General features: G+C 63.3%; 1 protein-coding gene across 1 annotated transcript; it reads right to left on the bottom strand.

The window, feature by feature from the left end:
• Positions 1–224: 224 nt before the first annotated feature.
• Positions 225–533, bottom strand: LOC130145508 (feather keratin 1-like). The gene has a single exon (XM_056330366.1). The coding sequence runs from the start codon at positions 531–533 to the stop codon at positions 225–227; it is 309 nt and encodes a 102-aa protein (XP_056186341.1).
• Positions 534–1,392: the final 859 nt, after the last annotated feature.

Raw genomic sequence — 1,392 nt, 5'->3', positions numbered from 1 at the left:
TAGCGGACGTAGCAGTAGGGGCGATGCAAAGAAGACAGTGGGAGAAGAGGAGGAGGTAGGTGGGCCATGTATCCTGGCAGCCGGGGCTGGCCCCTTCCGTGCTACTTTGCTTGGTGCCTTGAGAGGAGGAGGTGCGGGTGGCAGGTCCCCGTGCCAGCAGCAGGCGGGAGGTGCGTCCTCAGTCCATGCCGTGGCTTGCAGGGTGTGTGTGGTGTGGAGGGCCCTTAGCAGGGCAGGCAGGCTCTTCCGGCGCCATAGCAGCCCAGGCCTCCGAGGCCGTAACCGTAGCCAAAGCCGCCGGAGGAGATGGGCACTCCCTGGGAGCTGAGGATGTTGCCCACAGCAGCCGATGAGGAGGATCCGACGGCGGTGCTCTGGGGGAAGGAGGTGAGGATGGGTCCCGGCAGGGTGACCAGCACGGTGGAAGGCTGGATGACGACGCGGGAGTCCTCGCACTGCCTGACGCAGGGCTCGTTGCAGCTGTTAGCCAGCGGGGTGGGTCCGCAGGGGCTGCAGAAGTTGTTGCAGGCCATGTCTGCGGTGTGGAGTGTCCCTGTAAGAGAGGGTGTTGAGGAAGCGGAGGGTGTTGGGGGGGCGCGAGGGGTGTCGTTACAGGAGGGCAAGGGAGTGTGGAGGCGCGGTGTGGGGCTGCGGGGAGCGTGGTGGTGTTGAGTCGTGGGGGCTGCTGAGTCTGGTGTCAGCGCGTGCTGGAAGAGACGGGGCGTGTGGGGCAGGAGAAGGAGGGGAAGGGGCTTCAGGCTCACCTTGTTGACTGCGGGGGAGAAGGCGTCAGGAGAAGCGTGTGATGGAGAGAGGCGCTGGGCCGTCTTTTATGCTGGTCTGAGGGGGCGGGACAGGCTTTGCGCGTGACGGCATTTTGCAGCAAGCAGCTGTTGCGTGCCAGAGCTTGGCAGGTAATGAGGTGGGGGGTGTGTCCCTTCCCACAACGCTCCCTTCTCATGTCGTCCTCTTGAGGATGTGTCCGTCTGTCCCTGGCGTCAGCTTTGAAGTGAGAGCAGGTATCTGGGAGGATTTGCATGGAAGGTGCGTGTCAGGGCATTTGGCAGACGTGGCCAAAGCATAGGAGAGGTGGGGTGTTGTCAGTGAGGTCATGCCGTGGCACTCGTGTGGTGTGGTTTGCGGGTGCGTTGCGAAGAGGGGCCCCCACTTGTTCATGGGCCTGGAAGGCTGTTGTGGGCTTTGGAGGTGTGCCGGGCATGAGTGTCGGCCCCTTCCATGGCATTTGGTCCCTGCCTGCCTTGCTGCCAGCTTGCTAAGCCTGACTGTAGGCCTGGCCTTTCCCACTGAGCGTGCTCTGTGTGTGCCTTGTTGCCCGCCTTGCTTGAAAGGTTGTAGCTGGGAGAAAGGGGCCTGCGTGTCTGGGCTTGTGCC

This window comes from Falco biarmicus, chromosome 3 (assembly GCF_023638135.1).
Source record: "Falco biarmicus isolate bFalBia1 chromosome 3, bFalBia1.pri, whole genome shotgun sequence".
Classification (NCBI taxonomy): Eukaryota; Metazoa; Chordata; class Aves; order Falconiformes; family Falconidae; genus Falco; species Falco biarmicus.
This window is presented reverse-complemented; position numbering and strand designations above follow the sequence as displayed.

What these genes read in the sequence shown, in the direction of transcription:
- LOC130145508 (XM_056330366.1), bottom strand. Translation starts at nt 533, where the DNA reads ATGGCCTGCAACAACTTCTGCAGCCCCTGCGGACCCACCCCGCTGGCT.